A 21,132-nucleotide genomic window follows, 5' to 3' on the forward strand; every position below is an offset into this window, starting at 1 on the left:
AATAATAATAATAAAGAAACTGGTTCACATAACTGTGGAGGCTGAGAAGTTCCAGATCTATGGTCAGCCAGCAGGAGACCCAGGAGAGCTATTAGTGTAGCTCCAGTCTGAGGGCAGAAGAAGGCCCGTGTCCCAGCTCAGAGGTCAGGCATGAGGAAGAGTTCCCTGTCACTCAGCCTTTTTGTTCTACTCAGGCCTTCAGTTAACTGGACCAGGCCCACACACATTGAGGAGGGCCCTCTGCTTTCTTCAGTCTACTGATTCCAACGTTAACCTCATCCAAAACTTCCCTCACAGACATGCCCGGAATAATGTTTGACCCAATACCTGGGCACCCAGTGGCCCAGCCAAGATGACACGTTAAATTGTCCATCACACTATCTTAATGTTTCGCAGTCTCCTGGAGCTTAAAACGTCAGATATTGACCTCAGTACCTCCCCCGTCTCTCAGCACAAAACCCTGCACACCCTGCCTTCTACAACACCTCTCAGACCCATGCCCACCTCTCAGCCCCACCAGGCCTGGCTTGCTTTGGGTCTCATGACATCCTGAGTTCCAGCCACTGCCTGTGTGGCCTCAGGCCAGCAGCATTTCCTCCCTGCACTTTTCCCCACATGACACCTTTCTGTCTCTCTGATGTCAGACTCTTGCCTAAAATCTGTCTGCGGTCTCCTCTCAGGGTGAAATTTCCACTCATGAGCCTGTCACGGAGGCCTGCCTAACAGAGCCCTGACCTGCCCCTCCAGGCCCGTTTTATCTGCCGCCCCAGGAGCCACCTGCAGATCCGAACACCTCTGGCCTCTTTCTACCTCTGGGCTGCACCTTCCTTCCCCTCTCTCTGCCTCCTCCCTCGACTAACCCCAGACCCACTAAACACTCACAGCCATGTGAACTGAACTAACCACACACATATCTCATTTCTACGGTGTGTGTTTGAAAGTTCCCCCTTTGTCTTCCTTTGATACTCCAGTAGGTAGGAGGAGTATCTCATTACTGTTGGTAGCAGTGGTATTTTGGGACCCCCCAGTTGGCTTCCGCTGACAACACTTCTGCTGGGTGGGGGAGAGGTGCCTCATTACTGCTCCCCGTGTGGTCTCTAATGTCACCATGGGAGGTGTGAGGCCTTATTATCGCTGGATGGTGACAAAAATTCCCATTTTACATGTAGTCTTCTCTGATACCACCTACGTGGTTTGAATGATGGTGGCCCCTCCAAAATAATCCCCACTGTGGTAGTATTAAGAGGTGGGGCCTTTTGGAAAGTTATTAAGTCATGAGGACTCTTCCCTCATGAATGTATTAGGGCCCTTATAAAAAGGGTTTGCTGAAGTGGCTTTGTGCCTGTAATACTGCATCAATTTATGCCACCACAATCATACTCTGAGAAGGAATTAGTGAATGAACTTTCCCCACCTTGTTTACAAAGATAATATGTAGTTGTTGTAGCAAATTTAAACAAAAAAAGAAAGTAAAATTACCCTAATGTCTACCAACCAGAAAACACTACTGTTGATATTTTGGTATACATCCTTCCAGGTTTCTGTATATACATAGTGATTGTTCATATATAGGGAATTATACTATTCATTCAGAAAGTACTGACTGCCTAGTATGTGTCTGGCACTGTTTTAGTCACTGAGAATATAATGGTAAATGAGACAGTATTGGCTGGGCGCAGTGGCTCACACCTGTAATCCCAGCACTTTGGTAGGCCAAGGCGGGCAGATCGCTTGAGCCCAGGAGTTCAAGACCAGTGAGGGCAACATGGTGGAACCCCTTCTCTACAAAAAATACATAAAATTATCTGGGCATGACGGCGTGCACCTGTGGCCCCAGCTACTCAGGAGGCTGAGGTGGGAGGATTGCTTGAGCCTAGGAAGTGGAGGCTGCAGTGAGCCGTGATTGTGCTGCTGCACTCCAGTGTGGGTGACAGAGTGAGACTCTTGTCTCAAAAAAGAGTGTGTACACAGCCAGAGCCATATAAAATACAGGCACAGATCACTCTGCACCTGTCATCTAAAAAGACACATCTGGCTGGGCGCAGGGGCTCACCAGCACTTTGGGAGGCCCAGGTGGGCCGATCACCTGAGGTCAGGAGTTTTAGACCAGGCTGGCCAACATGGTGAGACCCTGTCTCTACTAAAATACAAAAAATTAGCCGGGCATGGTGGTGCATGCCTGTAATCCCAGCTATACGGGAGGCTGACGCAGGAGAATTGCTTGAACCCGGTAGATGAAGGTCTCAGTGAGCCAAGATCGCGCCACTGCACTCCAGCCTGGGCGACAGAGTGAGACTTCGTCTCAAAAGAAAAAAAGGAAAAAAAAAAAAGACACATCTGTAGCAACCTACCCTGGTGCTGCCTCTCTCTCCCACTCACAAACCCAGGAATAAGTACTGAATGAACAATCCCACCTACAAAATAGTATTTCATTTGTTCAAATAATTAAAGAGATATTTATAACATGTATTATTCTACTAGCTGTACTTTATCATGTGTCATCACCTCCGAACACCCAGAAGCCTAACGTGTTTCAAAACAAGGGACTTAATTTCATCCACTAGCAACACAGCTGTGTTAAGTGGAACTGACATGGAACTACAGTATAATCTGGAGTGTTTTCTAAAAACAAATAGAACCATTCCTTTTATGCTTTTCTGATTTCTCCAGTAAAGCATTCATTAATGAGATACAGCTCAAAGAGATGGCTTAAGAACATCAGTTGGCTTGGTGCAGTGGCTCACGCCTGTAATCCCAGCACTTTGGGAGGCTGAGGCGGGCGGATCATGAGGTCAGGAGATTGAGACCATCCTGGCTAACATGGTGAAATCCTGTCTCTACTAAAAATGCAAAAAAAAAAATTAGCCAGGTGCGGTGGCGGGCACCTGTAGTCCCAGCTACTCAGGAGGCTGAGGCAGGAGAATGGCATGAACCTGGGAGGCGGAGCTTGCAGTGAGCCGAGATCATACCACTGCATTCCAGCCTGGGCGAAAGTGCGAGACTCCGTCTCAAAAAAAAAAACAAAAAACCATCAGTTGGAGAGAGTCCTTCCTCCTTTACAAATGCTGCCAAAGGACATTGGGTTTTGAACTTAACCCCAAAAATGTGTCAAAAGTGTCACCTTTTGTGGGGGAGGAGCAGGGCTTCCTATTTGCTACTATAGAGACTGGTGTGGAATGCATGGAGCTGCTAACATAGGGGTTGGTTAACTATGGCCTGTGGGCCAATTCCAATTCACCATCTCATTTTTAAAAATTTGTCACAAACATCTTCACTTCAAAATACCTAGGACTAGATATTAAAATATGGATTTACTAGATCCACTCTACACACAGCTGTTTGTAGAATGAAGTGCACATTGGGGATAATGGCTATAATCTGAATATGGACATTTTGGTTCAGAACACTTCTCAATGGGCAAAGTACAGATGTACTACAGAAATAGATTAGGAATTTCATTTCTAGAAGCAATGTTTGGGGCTGGCCATGGTGGCTCACACCTGTAATCCCCGCACTTTGGAAGGCCGATGTATGAAGATTGAGCTCAGGAGTTCAAGACCAGCCTGGGCAACAAAGTGAGACCCCTGTTTCTACAGAAAAAAAAAAAAAATGAACTGGGCATGGTGATGCCCATCTGTGGTCCTAGCTACACAGGAAGGTGTAGTGGGAGGATTGCTTGAGCCCAGGAGGTTGAGGCTGCAGTGAGCTATGTTTGTGCCACTGCACTCCAGCCTGGGCACCAGAATGAGACCCCTCTCAAAAAAATAAAAAATAAAAGCAATGTTTATTGGGTAAACATGGACATAAAGATGGCAACAGTAGACAGTAGGTCTATCAAGTACTATGCTCACTACCTGGGCAATGGGATCAGCTGTACCCCAAACCTCAGGACCAACGCAATGTACCTGTGTAACTAATCTGCACATGTTCCCTTTCAATCTAAAATAAATGTTGAAGGTTGGGCGCAGTGACTCACGCCTGTAATCCTAACACTTTGGGAGGCTAAGGCGGGCAGATCACTTGAGCCCAGGAGTTCGAGACCAGCCTGGGCAATATGGTGAAATTCCGTCTCCACCAGAAAAATACAAAAATTAGCCAGTCTCATCGCCTGTTCTCAAATAAATATGTTGATATTATTTAAAAATTTTTAAAAAGCAATGTTTAAAACATTTTCTTCTGGCTGGGTGCAGTGGCTCATGCCTATAATCCCAACACTTTGGGAGGCCAAGGCAGGTGGATCACCTGAGGTCAGGAGTTTGAGACCAGCCTGGCCAACATGGCAAAGCCCTGGCTCTAGTAAAATACAAAAATTAGCCAGGTGTGGTGGCAGATGCCTGTAGTTTCAGCTACTTGGGAGGCAGGAGAATCACTTGAACCTGGGATGCAGAGGTTGCTATGAGCTGAGATCACGCCATTGCACTCCAGCCTAGGTGACAAGACCAAAACTCTGTCTCAAATAAAAAAAAAAAAAAGACTTTCTTTTGAATTTAACCAACAGTATTCTAAAATATATTTGCTAACTCGATATTTGTCATGAAATTAGAACACATACTTTTATATACTCTATGTATACAGCAACATTAAATGTGTCATATGAAATTAGAATATATACTTCAACATTAAATAAACGTGCATAATTCCCTTCTCCCTATCCTCCAACTACTCAGAGAAGAGCATAGATTAATGTAATTTTCAGTGGTTTAACATTCTCCCATCCAAGTACTAACCAGGCACGACCCTACTTAGTTTCCAAGATCAGATGACATCAGGCATGTTCAGAGCGGTACGGCTGTAGATGGTTTAGCACTTTCTATTAGGGAGACAATCTTTCTAAAGCAATGCTCCATATCCACGGGTTCTGCATCTGCAGATTCAGCCAACCATGGCTCAAAAATATTCAGGGAACTCTCCACCCAAATAACAATGCAATAAAAAATACAAATAAAAAGTCGGGTGTGGTGGCTCATGCCTGTAATCCCAGCACTTTGGGAGGCTGAGGCGGGCGGATCACCTGAGGTTGGGAGTTCGAGACCAGCCTGACCAACATGGAGAAACGCTGTCTTTACTGAAAAAAAAAAAAAAAAAGAAAACAAACCAAAATCAGCCAGGTATAGTGGGATGTTTGTAATCCCAGCTACTTGGGAAGCTGAGGCAGGAGAATTGCTTGAACCTGGGAGGCAGAGGTTACAGTGAGCCAAGATTATGCCATTGCACTCCAGCCTGGGCAACAAGAGCAAAACTCCGTCTCAAAAAAAATAATAATAATAATAATAAAAATATAACATATATATTAATAGCATTTACACTATATTAGGTATTATAAGTAATCTAGAGGTGATTTAAAGTATATGGGAGGATATGCATAGGTTACATGCAAATACTAGGCCATTTTATTTATTTACAGGATCTTGCTCTGTTACCCAGGCTGGAGTGCAATGACTCCATCACTGCTCACTGCAGCTTCAGCCTCCGGGGTTCAATTCATCCTCCCATCTCAGCCTTCCGAATGGTTGGGACTACAGGCGTCCACCACCATGCCTGGCTAATTTTGTTTTTTGTTTTGTAGAGGCAGGATTTCACCACGTTGCCCAGGGTGATCTCGAACTCCTCAGCTCAAGTGATTCACCTGTCTCGGCCTCTAAAAGTGTTGGGGTTACAGGCGTGAGCCACTGTGCCTGATACTAGGCCATTTTATATCAGGGACTTGAGCATCTGTGGATTTTGGTATCTGCGGGAGGTCCTAGACCAATCCCCATGGGTATCAAAATCCGAGGATGCTCAAGCAGACCTCTGTATCCCCATGGATACCAAGAGATGACTGTATTGAAAATATTCACACTACTTCACATCTATTTTTAATATGTGGTGAGCACATCTAAACATGTAGAAAAGCTAGATACAGGCATTTGAATGAAGGACCTAAGTTTAACATTGTATCCACAGGAGTGCTGAGTGAAGTTTATCATTGTATCCACAGGAGTGCTGAGTAATAGCACGCCTGTGGATCAGTGCTTCTAAATGCATTGGCCGGAACCTTTCCCCTCCTTCACTGTCTTCTGCCCTTCCTTCAACCCATGAAACGAATGAGGACATGAGTCCAAGAAATGCTGTAAAAATTGCATTCCCATAAGCGATTTCCAGAAGGCAATGTTCCTTTCCAGTGAATCTTAACAAAAGGGTTGGAAAACAAGTTTTTCTCATTTTACTTTTAGCATTGTTGACAACCTCTCCACATCTAGAGAGGCTACATGTTACAAATAATTCAAATTTATTTTAGAAGGTTGCGGTAAAAAACTTAAAGCAGCTGGTCCATGTTATACGCACAGGATCATAGTTGGTAAATCTTCTAAATAGAGGGTTGTCACTTCGGTGGCTGAATGAGACAAACCATAAGCCATCATTTCTCACTCCCTCTACCAATTAACACCCAGAGGGGTGTTGTACCTGTATGCGTGTACCCCACACAGGGCCACTGCCTGCAAAGGCAGGATGCCTGTGGCTCTATTTCCACTACTCACCCATCCCCTGGAGTAGGCACTCAATTAATAGGCTGAGTTTGAACACACAGGTACACAGCATGGACACTGTAAAACTCTTAAGTGGGATTATATTATATGCAGATTGCAGATTTCAGCAATTTGACTTTTTTTTTTTTTTTTTTGGAGACGGAGTCTTGCTCTGTCACCCAGGCTGGAGTACAGTGGCACGATCTCGGGTCACTGCAACCTCTGCCTTCTGGGTTCAAGTGATTCTCCTGCCTCAGCCTCCCAAGTAGCTGGGATTACAAGCATGCACCACCACACCCGGCTAATTTTTATATTTTTAGTAGAGACAGGGTTTCACCATGTTGGCCAGGCTGGTCTCGAACTCCTGACGTCAAGTGATCCACCCACCTCGGCCTCCCAAAGTGCTGGAATTACAGGTATGAGCCACCGTGCCCGGTCTGCAATTTGATATTTTTACCTGTCTTCAAGATCTTTCCCTTCTCATGGAGATACTTCAATTTTTATAAATGTAGCTACAGGAAATCTTTAAATGGCTTTAATAACAAACTTGGCCTCTTTGGAAGGGCAGTGGAACACAGATGCCATAAAATAATTCTACATAATAAAATCTATTAATTATTCAGCATTTTAACAATCACAATTCAACAACTTACAGTGATCTGAAGGTTCTCAAGATCCTAAATGACTTCTGAAATTAAATTATGTTCAGTAAAAAGCTAAGTTAAACTCTTTAGGTTTTGAATAAACCTAAATAAACAATTTTGTTGCACTAAAATAATACCTATCTTAAACGTGGTTTCCCCAAACTATTAGCCAATCTCTTTCTCTAACTAAGCACTATTTTACCAGATTTTCAAGTTGATAAAAATAATAGTTATTCTCTCATTTGGTAAATACCACTTTATAACAAAGAAAACACTTCAAATACAAGACTTTATTTGTTTATTAATAAAGTAATTCATTATGACTTTTGAAAAAAAAGTTTTAAAATGTTCTGTGTACATGTCAATGTAGGTTAGGCCAGCCAAAAGACAAAGCAAAGCGTCAACATTAAGTCACAGGCTAGAATTATACAAATAAGAACAAATACAAGGCTTATGGTACTTGTTAGGTAAACACCACCAAACTAAACTGTACTTCAAATTTGTTTATATAAAAGCATATTAAAGCTCACTTTAAAATAGTGTCCATCTTTTCTTTTAAACGGGCATAGACTCATTTGCAGTCATGTACAAATATACCTAATAGCTTTCTTCATCTTTTAATACAAGTACAACTCCTTGCTTCTTTATGCAACCTAACAAAATAACATAGAATGTAGTCATTAGAAAAATATGAACCTTTCTGAATCTATATTACATTTTTAATTTAAATTGGAAAATACAGTTTAGATCATATGAAACATATGGATTTCAGACATGTATTATCTGTTTCTAACAGTTTATTAGATACGGTCTTTATTTTGGCTGAAATGCAAAAATATGACTTTCTTAATAACAGATTAGTTAAAAATACTTTCCATTGATAGCAGTGCTAGTCCCTAGAACAAAAGGTAAGCAAAACTTATTTGTAAATTACTGCCTATTCAATGCCCAGAATATGCAGATCCTAAATCTAAGCCCTTAATATACATCTACTTTAAAGATAACTGAAAGGAGATCTCACATGCCTGATAATCCTTAATTTAAACAGTCCTGTAAACATAGTCAAAATCTGCTAATAGAAATACAATTCAAGTAAACATTGCATATTTGATTTAAACCACCTTACAGTTAAATTCACTCATGATACATTGAATCATAACCACTAATATGTAAAAAGTTTTAAAAAAATCATCCTTACGTATAGATGAAAATAAACTTTGTAAACTTGTTCATTTAAAATAACTAATGTACTGCAGCTGCTCTTTGGTTTGGCATAGTTTCAGGTACTGAATATTCAAGTAAATTTGTTCCCAGGTACACCAGGTCTCCTAATTTGTTTGTAATGGCAATGGCAAGACCTGAATTTCAACTTTATTTTTCTTAAGGTGTCATCACAAATGTCAAGTGTTTGAAGGACCAAAGATAGTACTTCTAAAATTTGACAGGGCTTCATTTTGATTTTTTCTCCCCAAATAGTTGATAACAATAATCAATACCAGTTGAGATACCAAAGAGGCAGCCTTTCCCTGATTCCCACACCACTTGCAGGCCTTTGCTAGAATGGTCATTAATACATATGAATCAGTTCAGCTAAATATTATTTAGAACGTGGCAAAATGCTGGCTGTAAATTAAATCAAAGATAAGTAATTCAAAGGCTTTAACTGAAAATTTCTGAAAAGATGTTTGCTGTGCTATTAAAGATGTTAAATAACAAAAATTAAAAGAACTGAGAAAGACTATACCATGAAAGTGCATAATAGTGAAGAAAAAAATGAAGTTTCCTTGGCGTTAGCCAGGTACATGCAAATCTTTTTATCTGAATGTAGAAATGCAAAAAGTACCAGGAGAACATTTCTGAAAGTAGTCAAGTATGTTTTAACATTTATCTCCTTATAATAATATGCAAACTGCCAAACTGAAGTTACGTTTTTAGTTGGTAATTGATATACATATATTTTTGAGATGGAGTCTCACTCTTGTCGCCCAGGCTGGAGTGCAGAGGCATGATCTCGGCTCACTGCAACCTCCGCCTCCTGGGTTCAAGTGATTCTCCTGCCTCCACCTCCCGAGGAGCTGGGACTACAGGCGTGTGCCACCATGCCTGGACAGTTTTGTGGGTTTTTTTTTTGTATTTTTAGTGGAGACAGGGTTTTGCCATTTTGACCAGGCTAATCTCGAACCCCTGACCTCAGGTGATCCGCCAGCCTCGGCCTCCCAAAGTGCTGGGATTACAGGCATGAGCCACCACGCCCAGTAATAATTGTTATCTCTTAAATCTCATTCTAGTTTGCTAGAATCAACATTATTAAGGAGTTGAAACAAAGGTAGAAGAATCCATACTATAATATCTCAAATTATGTTTTCAAAGCTAACTCATTCCTTTGGTTCAAAAAGAAAAAAAGTTGCCTCCTTTTAAAATCTAATGTTAGTATGGCTGATGGAAATTAGACCAAACTATAAACAACAAATTATAAACCTACAGTAGCAACCATAAAATTTATGCTGTACTAGGAAATGATAGAGCTATTCCTAGTGTATTATTTAGCATACAGAAGGTACTCCAAAAAACTTATTGGGGCGGGGCGTGGTGGCTCACGCCTGTAATCCCAGCACTTTGGGAGGGGGTGGATTATTTGAGGTCAGGAGTTCATGATCAGCCTGGTCAACATGGTGAAACCTCATCTCTTCTAAAAATGTAAAAATTAGCCGGACATGGTGGCATGAGCCTGTAATCCCAGCTACTTGGGAGGCTGAGGCAGTAGACTCTATTGAACCTGGGAGGCAGAGGTTGCAGTGAGCCAAGATCCCGCCACTGCACTCCTGCCTGGGAGACAGAGCAAGACTCTGGAAAAAAGAAGAAAAAAATTTATTGGGTGAATGAAAAGTGATTTTGCAAAATTAGGCATCGCAGAATGTTAGAAGTCATCCAGTCCAACTCATTCACAACACCCCCTCCCCTGCAGTCCCATTTTACAGACAGGAAACTCCAACCTGTAGTACTCACAGATGCTGCTGAGATTCGTCTCCACCCACTCACTGGAAGCAATCAATTATTATGGGGCGGGAGTGTGTGTGTGTGTGTGTGTGTGTGTGTGTGTGTGTGTGTGTGTGTGTGTGTGTGTGTGTGTGTGTGTGTGTGTGTGTGTGTGTGTGTGTGTGTGTGTGTGTGTGTGTGTGTGTGTGTGTGTGTGTGTGTCTGCTGCTGAGATTCGTCTCCACCCACTCACTGGAAGCAATCAATTAATTATTATGGGGCGGGCGGGCGGGCGGGCGGGCGGGCGTGCGTGCGTGCGTGCGTGTGTGTCTGACTAAAACGTGTAAATGAGGAGTAACATTTCTACATTGTTTATCCTGTACTTTTCTTTGGAGTTAATGCAACAACTCCTGTCGCTTAGATTTTAAAAGGAAAAGGGAGAAATGTGTCTAGTCATAAAGGGGTTGCTGTTAGGAAGTCAGACTTAAGAGTGTGCATCTAAGAGTAGAATCCACTTCTCAGAGACTGGGAATGTAAAATGACCACTCAGGTTAGAATTTCCAACTGACAGCCAGGAGGAAAACTTATTCTAAAGTTTTTTTTGCCTAGTTTGAATTGCATTTTAAATCACTGTTTAAGCTGTTACAGTATCACTGTAAAAAGTTTCAAAGTAATTTTTAGTCATTACCTACATTGAAATTTGAAAGTCAAGTCAACAGCATGCTTTATGCTAACTGCTGTTAAAACTCAAAACTATTTTTTTTAACAAATTACAATATTCCTCTTAGCTTTTCTTCTGGACACCTATACTTCTTCCTACTGTGTCCAGTATTTCTCCAGCACATGTACCTTTGTGATTCTCTGCCCATGTACATACCCCTGAAAGATCAACAAAAAAAGTTATAAAATAGCAGAGAGAACCCAAAATATTTCTTACACTGCCAAGTTCCCTTTAAGCCTTGGGCACTTGCTCTACTACATGGTTGTATTAATGCTTATAACTAAGCTTTCAATGAATTAGACCAATGTGTTCTATGTTCTAAATGATATTTAGGTATCTGAATCCTTCTGTTATAGCCAACAATAAAAAAAGTTATTAAAAATGTTGAAAAGTATAAAATAGTAATTATAAATTAGCAAATACTCAATTTAAAAAAGCAGTTTTCCTTATACAGTACAAGCAACAGTAATTTGAATATTATTCACTTTCAGCCACCATTTGCCCTAGATGTACTTTACTTTCAAATTTTTAAGCTTGTGTTTTTGGAGTGAAAATGTATATGGATACTTATTCTAATAATATAATTCAGGTATCAAAAAATACATATGCATGTTAAAATGTGATGACAGCTCATATAATAGCATCTCATAACAGGTAAGTATTATTTCCAGAATAACATTAAGTCACTTTCGTAGCTCTAAGTCAATGCTGCACAAATGGACACTTAAGATTAAGGCATCGTTCTGCTCTGGAGTCGTGCTTCTGTGAATCCCAGAAACTGTACAAAGGCTTTCTGTTTTAAAAAATATAACTTCTGTTATACTTCAATTATTTCATTCCTTTGATCATTTTCTTGCAAATGAAAATTGAAAATATCAGTCTATAATGTTTTCATACACCTACAAAAAAAGAAACAAATCATTGGTTAAAACTTGATTTTTTATTTCTGAAAATATTTACTAAATGGTTCTGTGAGCTAAGGTACAAAGCTACTAATATAACAAGATGGAAAATGAGTTCCTTAACACTACTAATATTATAATAATAAAGATTTTTGTAGCAGTAAATGAGCGGGTATTACTGTCTTCCCCAGAAGCAATCAAAAGAGTATTTTAAAAGGAAGAATCCTACAGTACTCCCAGACTGCTAACTTGGACATCATTTGAGAAGACATCTGGTCCACTGACACCTGTCCTAAGATTGGTGCAAGATGTAGAAAACTTCCCACAGCAACTGTTAAAGGAACTGCAGCTGAGGATTCTCAACAACCACAAGCATCAGCAATTATTCCACCCACACTAAGAAGAAATGTAGACCTCGGACTAAGGGCTTGTCTGGGGACCAAGTACTACTCCACAGCTCCAGCTCTTGGTGGCATGGACCTGGCTTACAATCACCGTAGGCGGGACATATAGCTCCTCTTCTGACTGCAGCCCACTCTGCCTGACATGACCTCCACCCCTAGTGCCTGTGATCTGACTCTGTCCTGGGTCTTAGGCTCTGGCTGCAGCCCTGCACGCAGGCTCAAGGTCCTCTGCAAGGACCTAACTGCTGAGGACAAGCCCACAAGTGAGGACACAGATGCTCCTCTAGCTGACACTCCAGATAAGATACTTTTAGAAAAACAAACTCCTGTTTTACAGGAACAGGATGACAAATGTGATAAGCTCCATGTTTGTGGTAATTTACTACTTAGCAATTTTCTCTTGCTGTGTCTTTTACAAAAACCATATAACATAAATAAACCTCTTATTTCTTTTTTAGAGCCTTTAATTTTGGTCAATTTTCTCTGGGTCGAATTTCCTCAATAGTGGACAAAAGTCACCTTTTTTTCTTTTTTCTTTTTTTGAGACAGGGCCTTGCTCTGTTACCCAGGCTGGAGTGCAGTGGTGCTATCTTGGCTCACTGCAGCCTCGACCTCCTGGGCTCAAGTGATCCTTCCACTTCAGCCTCCCAGGTAACTGGGACTATACAGGTGTGCATCAACACAAACCTGGCTAATTTTTTATTTTTTGTCAAGATGAGGTCTCACTATACTAATTTAAGTATCTGACCAGGCTGCTCTCTCACTCCTGGGCTTAAGTGATCCTCCCGCCTTGACCTCCCGAAGTGCTGGAATTAGAGGTGTGGGCCACCTTGCCTGGCCACCGTTTTTTCTTTAATTAATAAGGTGCTGCTTACTGAAAAGGCCCGTGGTCCACATACTAGTCCTAAACTATTTTTATTAGTTTCTGCATTAATTTACCAACAAATAATTACTAAGACTGTGCTATAAGGAATAAGGAAAATGAGATGTGGGCAGATGTTACATTCTAGTCTTTCCTGTACTGTCTAATTTTGCTGATATAATTAAAAAGACTAAAAAAATAGAACTGCAAATTGTTTAAAGATTATGAAATATGCAAATAAGCTGCATTTATTCAAGGATTACCTTTATACTGTCTTACCTTGCTCTTATTCAAATGGTTAGTTATGAACAAGTGGTACTCAATTTTCTATTGCCACTGTTACATGGTTATTTGTCCCTGTAAGCACATAATTATATACGACATGACAAAAAAAAAAAGAAGTATTAAGTTTCTGGCTAAATGGTAAAATGACAGCAAAAATGACTATCATGTAAATACAAAATAGGCTTATGGTGTCAACCATTTGTCTTCTTATAGAACCTAGATTCTGTAAGTAAAGAGCTAACATTAGCAGTCAAAAGTCTGATTTTATGTTTATCTCGTGGAAATACCTATTGGCTTTAAAGATGTTAAACAGCAATAATTAAGAAGTTCACAAAATGAACTTTTCCCTAGATCTTTATTTTTTAGAGATGGGCCTCAATAGTATTGCCTAGGCTGGCCTTAAACTTCCAAATTTTTCCTTGACCTTACACAAAAGGTGTAATGATCCTAATGAAGATCCTAAAGATACTAATTTAAGAGAATGTTTTAAATGCTGCTAAAAGTTAAGACAACAACAAAAAAACCTCAGAAATTCTAACAGTAGGTCTTTAAGGGTATTTAGGGTATTTGCTACAGTTAGTACAAATGGAGCTAAATGTCCAGAATCCTTTTTCTTTTTCCTTTTGAGACAGGGTCTTGCTCTGTCATCCAGGCTGAAGTGCACTGGCATGATCATAGCTCACTGTAGCTTCAATCTCCCAGGCTCAAGCAATCCTCTCACCTCAGCCTCTTGAGTAGCTGGGACTACAGACACATGCCATCAGGCCTAGAAAATTTTTTTCCCAAAGTTTTTGGTAGAGATAGGCTATGTGGCCCAGGCTGGTCTCAAACTCCTGAGCTCAAGTGATCCTCCTGCCTCAGCTTCCCGAAGTGCTGGGATTACAGGTGTGAGCCACTGTGCCTGACCCAAAACCACTTTTCTATAGTGCAAGGAGATAATCAGTGTTATTACTATTATCATTAAAAAACAGATGTGTTTTAGGCTGTAATGCTAGTTAAGTAGCCAGACAATATTTTAAACCCAGGTTTGATGAAAATTCCCACTTCAATTTTACTGACTATTCTATACCTGAATCCTCAATTCATAAATGATTAAGAGTCACCTAGAAAAGATTAAAATATCTTCAGTGTGCTCTTTTTTTTCTTTCTTCCCTGAGATGGAGTCTCACTCTGTCACCCAGGCTGGAGTGCGGTGGTACGATCTCGGCTCACTGTAACCTCCACCTCCCAGGTTCAAGCAATTCTCCTGCCTCAGTCTCCCGAGTAGCTGGGATTACAGGCACGTGCCACCACACCCAGCTAATTTTTGTATTCTTTTTTTTTTTTTTTTTGAGACAGAGTCTCACTCTGTCGCCCAGGCTGGAGTGTAGTGGCGCGCAATCTCGGCTCACTGCAAGCTCCGCCTCCCGGGTCAACGCCATTCTCCTGCCTCAGCCTCCCGAGTAGCTGGGACTACAGGCGCCCACCACCACGTCCGGCTAATTTTTTTGTATTTTTAGTAGAGACGGGGTTTCACCATGTTAGCCAGGATGGTCTCGATCTCCTGACCTTGTGATCCGCCCGCCTTGGCCTCCCAAAGTGCTGGGATTACAGGCGTGAGCCACCACACCCGGCCTTAATTTTTGTATTCTTAGTAGAGATGGGGTTTCACCACATTGGCCAGGCTGGTCTCTAACTCTTGACCTTGTGATCCGCCCACCTCGGCCTCCCAAAGTGCTGGGATTATAGGCATGAGCCACCGTGCCTGGCCAGCGTGCTCTTTTTTTTAACTAAGGCAGCAAAGAATGTAATGCTTTTCAAGAATTATTTTCAACTAAGCAAAAGCTGGGACCCTAAAGAATAACACTGCTGGCCAGGCGTGGTGGCTCATTCCTATAGTCCCAGCACTTTGGGAAGCTGAGGCGGGTGGATCACAAGGTCAGGAGATCCAGATCATCCTGGCCAACATGGTGAAACCCCGTCTCTACTAAAATACAAAAAATTAGCTGGGCGTGGTGGCAACCACCTGTAGTCCCAGCTATTCGGGAGGCTGAGGCAGGGGAATCGCTTGAACCCGGGAGGCGGAGGTTGCAGTGAGCAGTGATCGTGCTACTGCACTCTAGCCTGGTAACAGAGCAAAATTCCATCTCAAAAAAAAAAAAAAAAAAGAATAACGTTGCTTATTCAGAACAGTCAATGCCAAAAGAACTTTCCATATCTGAGTGGAGAAATATGTGGCTGGGTTAACAAAAACCTGCAGTTGCATAGAAAAAAACAACATGAGCCACTATACTCTCCTTGCTCTATCCCTTCCTCATAGAAGCTACTAAGAAACACAAACACCCTATATATATTTTATTTATTTATTTTTTATTACTATTATTTTTTGAGATAGAGTCTGGCTCTGTCACCCACGCTGGAGTGCAGTGGCGCGATCTCAGCTCACTGCAAGCTCCGCCTCCCGGGTTCCCGCCACTCTCCTGCCTCAGCCTTCCAAGTAGCTGGGACTACAGGCGCCTGCCACCACGCCTGGCTAATTTTTTATATTTGTAGTAGAGACGGGGTTTCACCGTGTTAGCCAGGATGGTCTCGTTCTCCTGACCTTGTGATCCGCCCGCCTCGGCCTCCCAAAGTGTTGGGATTACAGGCGTGAGCCACCGCGCCCAGCATATATTTAAAAGTTTCACATATTTTAGTATTTTTTAAATGTTACATTATTTTGATTTTTCCACATGTATTATATCTGGTGCTTTTCATTTGAACCAGACAAAGCAGTGTTTCAAATGAGAACTATTACCTGATTTGACGATGCCTTCTTCAGCTCCATTCTCCAGCCACTGAGATTCACTGTCCAACAAGCGGTTTTTTGATTCACTAAGTGGTTTGATAGGAAAAGGCTGATTTGAGCCACTACTGAAAAGAAGAGCAAACAACTTAGTAAATAGCTTAATGCTCAACTATGGATACTTAATAAATTAATAAGCAGCAAATTAATATTCCTTCTCCTAAATATGTGAGGGCAACTCATGAGATCTTAGCACTCTGAAAAAACTATCTTCAAAATAAAAATAGGCCCACAACCCCCCATTAAATGGCTCTCTAGACCCAAGAATCTGTATTCCAACACTGCCAATGAAAACAATTAGTCAAAATTTAAAAAGCTTCAGAGGCCAGTCTGAAATGTTCTTAATATGTTAATCAGGAGCCATAGGTAGTACAAGGACAGGTGAGGATCTATATCTGTGGCCAGTACAAAACAATTACCTGTCATTTCCCAAGTTTTCTGCTTTCTACCTCTGCAGTTTAGATCTAAGGGGAAAAAATGATTCAGTGATTTAGCGTAGACTTATTTTTCTAGCTAAAAGATCCAGGGAGGGAGGGAATGGAGGAAGGAAAGGAAGAGGAAAAGGAAACTAATATTTGTTGGTTCTCTATTATGGGCCAGACATGATGCTAGGCATCTTATACACATTATCTCAACCCTCAAAATAACCTTTGGTGGTAAGTATCATTATCCTAATTTTATAGAGGTGGAAACTGAGGCTCATAGTTTAAGTGACTTGGCCAGAACCCTAACAAATGTTAGAACTCAAAGGTCTAAGGCTTTAAGCTACGTTCTAAGACTTATGGTTCTTCCAATATTAATATGCTAGCTTAGAACTTATCATTCCTCTTCTCCTACAACTTATTTCTGTAGTGAATAAATTATGAATGTTTTACTTGGACACAAGTATCTCTAGCTTCTTTAAAATTTCATTTAAAATGAACTATTACTGAATGTATGAAAGTTTACTTGCCATGCAAATATTATGGGAAAATTTCCTCTAAGATGAATTAATGAAAAAAAATTTGTATTTTTGAATCCTCATTATTTTGATAGTATATTAAAATTTGTTTATCAAAATAAAATGGTGATTAGTATAATGACTAATTTATTTGCAAAAACATAACTGACATAAACCAATCTTATCAAATCTTGAAAGGTCTTAGTTGCTTCCCAGCTTGCCCAGACATTTCCAGCCTTATGTGATTATCCTGGTTTAACTATTAATAAACAAGCATTCTCTTTCCTACTCTTAAGTGTTCTGGTTTAGATTATAAAAAATTATGGTCATTAGCACATATACCTTTATTAACCCTCAGTTAAAGAAATTTAAATTTCTCTTTCCCTAACTATGCTGGCTTACTAAATCACTACTGTATTTACTCATAAGATGTACACACAACACATGTATACGGTTTGCTTTATGATGAATATGGAAAAGCATAAGGACAAGAAGCATACCTTCTGGCATATTCATTCTGGTTTGTAACAGAAGCTTGTTCTGGATCCATCCCCACAAGGCGAGTTGGAAAACTGCAACCATCACCCAAGCTGCATAATGAAAAATAGTAATAATTTAAATAATGTTATGTTAAATCAAAATGGTCAAATTTAACACCCATTTTTCAGAGACATGGCATACATTATCATAACTTGTCATATAAGGAAGTAATTCCTAAAATTTCTAATTTAGGGGTTATTACCTTGATATGGTTTGGCTGTGTCTTCACCCATATCTCATCTTGAATTGTAGCTCCCATAATTCCCACTGTCAACGGAGGGACCCACTGGGAGGTAAATGAATCATGGAGGCAGGTTTTTCCTGTGCTGTTCTCATGATAATGCATAAATCTCACGAGATCTGATAGTTTTATAAACGAGTGTTCCCCTGGCACATACTCTTGTCTGCCACCATGTAAAACGTGACTTTGCTTCTCCTTGCCTTCCACTATGATAGTGAGGTCTCCTCAGCCATGTGTGAGTCAATTAAACATCCTTCCTTTATAAATTACCCAGTCTCTGGTATGTCTTTATCAGCAGTGTGAGAACAGACTACTACCTCTATTGCAGACATAAGCCCTTTTCTTTTATAATTTACATACATTTAGAAACAATGTCTTCTGTGCCTGTTAAGATTATGATGCCTAGTATAGCACCCCAAGCATAGGTATTCAAGTATTCGGGTAACTGACCTGCTTATTGTAATCATTCAGGCTCAAACTGAAATTCATGATGTAAGTTCTACATATTTATTTATTCAACAATATTCATTAAAAAAATATTTACTGAATGCCTATGATGTTCTAGGTATTATTTTAAGCACTACAGATATAGGAAATAGTGAACAAAACAGAAGAAAATTTCTGCCTTCAAGAAACTTACGGTCTAAAAAGAGCATACTTATGCCTTATTTTCATATTATCTAAACACATCGAAATTGTATACTATAGGGACTTTTATTTCTAGCCAATATGGAATAACTGGTAAACTGTACATAGTCAGAAACTGAACAGTAGGAAATAACTGTTTTCAAAATAGGCAGTAGAGAGCTGTGGTCTCAGAACAAAGAAAAACAAAACCAAGTAAGTCACAGCTTTCTGCCGGGACCTTGGCACTACGGGGGGTGGGAAACCAAGCAGAACAAGGTAGTTTCACTGAATTGAGATGACAGAGGTGGGAGTTTTGAGGCTGTGGTGGGCCAGGTGCAGTGGCTCACATCTGTAATCCCAGCACTTTGGAAGGCTGAGGCAGGCGGATCACTTGAGGTCAGGAGTTCAAGACCATCCTGGCCAACATGGTGAGACGCTGTCTCTACTAAAAACACAAAAATTAGCTGGGTGTGGTGGCAGGCACCTGTAATCCTAGCTACTAGAGAGGTTGAGGCATGAGAATCGCTTGAACCCAGGAGGCGGAGGTTGCAGTGAGCCAAGATCGCACCACTGCACTTCAGCCTGAGCACTCAGTCTGTCTCACTTTGAGACAGAGTGAGACTCTGTCTCCAAAAAAAAAAAAAAAAAAAAAAAAAAAAAAGAGGGGCTAAGGTGACTTAAAATCTATGGGACAGAGTTGAGAGAGAGCAAGATATGCAGAGAAATGGCTACAGAAATCTGCCCTGTGGTGTACCTGAGGTCTTTTGATAAATACTAAGCTGCACTTGTGAATTCAGGAAAAGAACAACTGGGAATAATGAATGATGAATAATTCACAGAGCTTTCACAGCACTGGGAAGCATTCAAATTTGACCAGCTTGACTGGGGTCATCTCACTAAACACAGGATTTGGTAGAAACTCCATTTATTGGAGCGCTAAACTAGCACTACAGAACGTACTACTCTGGACTCAACGTAATAAAGCTTAAAACAAGCCTCAGGCCAAGTGCAGTAGTAATGCCTGTAATCCTAGCCCTTCGGGAGGCCAATCTACATAGGCAGCAAAGTAGCGTTCAAAATGTCCACCACCCAATCAAAAGTTACTGGACATGAAAAGTAGCACAGATGTGACCTATAGCTAAGAAAAAAAAGTCAATAGAAAAAAATCAGAAAATTAGCAATTTCAGTGAAAATTAGCAAACAAGACTTTAAAATGATTATAAATGTACCTGTGAATTAAAAGGAAAGATACAATGAAAAGAGAAATGTAAGATATAAAAAAAACCAAACCGAACTTCCAGAGCTGAAAAATACAACATCTGGGCCAGGCATGGTGGTTCATGCCTGTAATAGCATGGGAGGACGTGGTGGGCGGATTGCTTGAGGCCAGGAGTTTGAGACCAGCCTGGCCAACATGGTGAAACCCTGTCTTTACTAAAAATACAAAACTTAGCCACGTGTGGTGGTATGCACCAGTAATCCCAGCTTCTTTGGAGGCTGAGGCACAAGAATTGCTTGAACCCAGGAGGCACAGGTTGCAGTGAGCCTATAGATTGCACCACTGCACTCCAGCCTGGGTGACAGAGCAAGACTCTGTCTCTAAATAAATAAATAAATAAATAAATAAATAAATATTTTTAAAATCTTAAGTGAAAGATTCATTGGAGGAGCTTACCAGCAGGCTAGACATTATAGAAGAGATCAGTGAACTTGTGGATATTAGCAGTAGAAATTAACCAAAATGAAGCAAACAGAGAAAAGAAGATGGCAGAGAAGGACAAAATAGCAATGACCTGTGGGTCACTATCAAGCTATTTAACATATGTATACCTGAGAGTACCAGAAAAGCTGGTCAGGGAGGAGGTGGAAAGAGGGGAATAGGCAGAAAAAAATAAAGACATAATTGATGAAAATTATTCAAATCTGATGAAAACTATGAACTTACAGATCCGAGAAGCCTAATGAACCCCAGGGAGGATAAACACCAAGGAACCTCATCAAACCGCTTAAAACCAATGATAAGGATAAAATCTTAAAAGTAGCTACAGGAGGGGAAAGGATAGTAATTTATAAACAATGAAATAAAGATGGGAGTCAGGCTGACTTTTCATTAGAAACAGTGCAGACCGGAAGATAATGGAACATCTTTAAAGGAAGGAAAACAAACAACAACAACAAAATCCTATTGACTTAGAATTCGCTGTTTACAGAAAATAACTTCAAAATTTCTGTTTAGAGAAAATAACTTCAAAACAAGTAATCTGTGTTCCAACCAATGGGAGGGGGAAAATCTTGAATACATTAGACAATGGATAAAGTATACAAAAGAGATCGATGAACTTGAAGATACAGCAATAGGATCTATACAAAATGAAACACAGAAAAAAGACAAAAAATGAACAGTGCATCAGTGAGCTGTGGGAGGACTGTGAGTGACTGATAACACGTGTAATTGGGAGTCCTCACAGTAATAGGGGGAAGGAGATGACAAAATAATGGTTAACAATATTTTCCAAATTTGATTAAAGCTCTAAAACCAGAGATCCAAAAAGCTCAACTAATACCAAGCACAAGAAACTAGAAAACTAGATCAAGATATATCATAATCAAATTGCATGAAGCAGTGATAGAGTCTTAAAAGTAGCCATAGAAAAAAACAT

General features: G+C 40.5%; 1 protein-coding gene across 8 annotated transcripts in view; it reads right to left on the bottom strand.

The window, feature by feature from the left end:
- Positions 1 to 7,431: 7,431 nt before the first annotated feature.
- ZDHHC20 (zinc finger DHHC-type palmitoyltransferase 20) overlaps positions 7,432 to 21,132 on the bottom strand; it is an 85,905-nt gene continuing 72,204 nt past the window's right edge. For 2 of the 8 annotated variants that reach the window (XM_054446295.2, XM_063650608.1), the window contains 4 exons: positions 17,565 to 17,654; positions 16,077 to 16,192; positions 13,295 to 13,372; positions 7,432 to 11,746 (listed from right to left, as the gene is read on the bottom strand). In XM_054446295.2, coding sequence (XP_054302270.1) covers positions 13,335 to 13,372; positions 16,077 to 16,192; positions 17,565 to 17,654 — 244 coding nt within the window. In that variant the 3' untranslated portion in view covers positions 7,432 to 11,746; positions 13,295 to 13,334. Of the gene's footprint in view, positions 11,747 to 13,294; positions 13,373 to 16,073; positions 16,193 to 16,543; positions 16,589 to 17,564; positions 17,655 to 21,132 lie in introns of those variants that run through there. The other 6 variants (XM_054446297.2, XM_054446294.2, XM_054446292.2 and 3 more) reach the window with 5 other exon arrangements.

This window comes from Pongo pygmaeus, chromosome 14 (assembly GCF_028885625.2).
Source record: "Pongo pygmaeus isolate AG05252 chromosome 14, NHGRI_mPonPyg2-v2.0_pri, whole genome shotgun sequence".
Classification (NCBI taxonomy): Eukaryota; Metazoa; Chordata; class Mammalia; order Primates; family Hominidae; genus Pongo; species Pongo pygmaeus.